The sequence below is a fragment of the Littorina saxatilis genome, linkage group LG12, assembly GCF_037325665.1.
Source record: "Littorina saxatilis isolate snail1 linkage group LG12, US_GU_Lsax_2.0, whole genome shotgun sequence".
Lineage (NCBI taxonomy): Eukaryota > Metazoa > Mollusca > Gastropoda > Littorinimorpha > Littorinidae > Littorina > Littorina saxatilis.
The window spans coordinates 555333-557832 of record NC_090256.1 but is presented as its reverse complement, the minus strand read 5'-3'; the positions used below and the strand labels follow the sequence as shown (position 1 = coordinate 557832).

General features: G+C 41.0%; 1 protein-coding gene across 2 annotated transcripts in view; it reads left to right on the top strand.

The window, feature by feature from the left end:
- The window catches only part of LOC138981009 (SH3 domain-binding protein 2-like), a 53227-nt gene that overhangs the window by 43505 nt on the left and 7222 nt on the right, over positions 1-2500 (top strand). For both annotated transcript variants that reach the window (XM_070353796.1, XM_070353795.1), the window contains exons 9-10: positions 148-308; positions 1784-1851. In XM_070353796.1, the coding sequence (XP_070209897.1) occupies positions 148-308; positions 1784-1851 (229 nt within the window). The remainder of the gene's footprint in view (positions 1-147; positions 309-1783; positions 1852-2500) is intronic.

Sequence of the window (2500 nt, the reverse complement as noted above, 5' to 3'; positions counted from 1 at the left end):
CACACACACACACACACACACACAAACACACACACACACACACACACAAACACACACCCCTACCAACACCCCCGCCACATACATTCAAAACCTTCTTTTTATTTATATATAAAAAAAAATTGTTTGTGTTTGTGTGTGTGATGCCAGCGGTACCAGGAGAAGCACCACGGGAAGACCAAGACAAGAAGCGTGGAAAGATAGCATTGCCTCTTCCCCCGCCGAAGCCACAGGCCCCACACCGCGACAGACATAATTTGCCGGACCCCCAGCCTGCCCGCACTCCGAGAGTCAGGCCTGTGCCGGCAGAGGTAGGCAGTGGTGGTGCACGTTTCATAAAGACAAACCAAACACTACAGTATTAGCATTATATTTAAATAGAAGACCTCCACAATTCTGAAACAAGTAAAGGCTTTGAAGGGAGAGAAGTAAGGGTAAAGGAGTTATACACAGAAACTCTGCAGAGGTTAGTTATACACAGAAACTCTGCAGAGGTTAGTTAAACACAGAAACTCTGCAGAGGTTAGGCCAAAAAAAAAAAGGTCTGTTTACGGTAACATAGGCCCAAAAAATAGGGTCGGTAGGTCGGGATTGTTTTTTTTTTTTTTTTTTTTTTTTTTTTTTCCAAAAAACCATATTTTTACGTTATTTTGCAAAAAAAAACAAGATTTTTTTTTTTTTTTCCCCAAATGCCAAAAAAAGTCTAGGGTCGCGCGAAAAAACTAAGGTCGGTCGGGTTACCGTAAACAGACCTATTTTTTTTTTGGCCTTAGTTATACACAGAAACTCTGCAGAAGCTAATAGCACTGCAATTATACCCCCAAAAGACGCTCCGTTAAGGAGTTACCCCGACGGAATATGCACAGTTTGGCTTTATGATACAAAGTTAGCCCTTTCTTTGCTGCATCAGAATTTGACATTTAAAATATGATTCTAGAAAATTGAGGGAATGTGGGGTAACTGTGGGTATCTCCAGGTGGTCTTTTTCCCACCTGGTTACCGTTCATCTAAGTAGTTTTCACCGTTTTATATTCGATTAAATAACGAAAACTATTTATTTTTCGAAAGTACACACCTTGAAGATAACGATAAAGTAATAAGAGTCGTAGAGCTCAACTTTGTTTGCGTTTTATGGGGCACTACGTCATCCATGCTGGCGTCAGAATGTTGCGTTTTCCGGTCATCGCGCATATAACTTTAGTGTTTTCTACGAGCACAGACTATCAAGCTTAACAAATAAAGCACGTGACATTGTGTGATGTACCGAGAATATTACGATATGCATTTGGTATGTTTTTACTCTGCAACAGTCGAGATAACCTGTATATTGTAACGTTACCCCCATTTTGTAAGAATCTGTACGTGCATGCCAGAGTTGTATTAGTTGTACTCCAGAGAAAACTATTTTAGAAAAACATATCAAATTTGAAAAACATATCTTGGAGTGCATATTTATCCACAAAGAGTGTTTTTTAATTTGCTTTTTTTATTTTATTTTTTACTTTTGATTGTACGTGACAGTGGATGGTACGTAACATTACTAAGCAGTGCTATTTTGCATTTTGCAAATGTGTGGGAGACGATCCCGACATTGTTGGATCCTTACACACTACATTTAAGATAAGAACAGTTTTAAAACAAACACCTAGTAACAAACAATGTAATGGACTACTGATTACCTGATAGACTGAGACGAGTGTTCGGTAGCTTGCTGGCTGCAATGATTGATTGCTCGATTGATTCATTGGTTGACTGATTGATTGATTGATTGATTGATTGATTGCAGAAGCCTTCCAGAAAGTTATCGGAACAAGACTGTCTTTTTGACAACAGTGATCGTGAAGCAGCTATACAGTAAGTGTTTTCCTTTCTATGTACCGTAAAGTACCTTGTAAGCGCCCAGTATCGAGTAAGCGCCCACCCCCCACTTTTAGTCCAAAACCGTGCATAGGGTATAGTACCTTGTAAGCGCCCACCCCCCACTTTACACCATTGAAATCAGGGGAAATAAAAATTCCGCACCTAATCTGCTAGTTTTGTGAATGATTTCCCTTTCTTGCAAACCCTATCAAACGCCTGCAAGTCCGATGATTACAAGATGCCGCGGATCAAATCGCACACCGTTGCATTTAAGCATTCAGCTCTTGACTATTTGGATAATAACGCCAATGGAAATGTGTCGCAAACAGCAAGTGAGTTTGGGGTAGATAGAAAAAGGATACGAGAATGGCGAGAGAATCGCGATACCCTGTTAAAGTCACCAGGCCGGAAAGGAAAAGAAGAACGGCTCTCTCTCTCTCTGATCTCTCTCTCTCTCTCTCTCTGTGATTTCTCTCTCTCTCTCTCTGTGATCTCTCTCTCTGTGATCTCTCTCTCTCTCTCTCTCTCTCTCTGATCTCTCTCTCTCAGGCTCTCTCTCTCTCTCTCTCTCTCTCTCTCTCTCTCACTCTCTCTCAGTCTCTCTCTCTCTCTCTCTCTCTCTCTCTCTCTCTCTCTGCAGAAA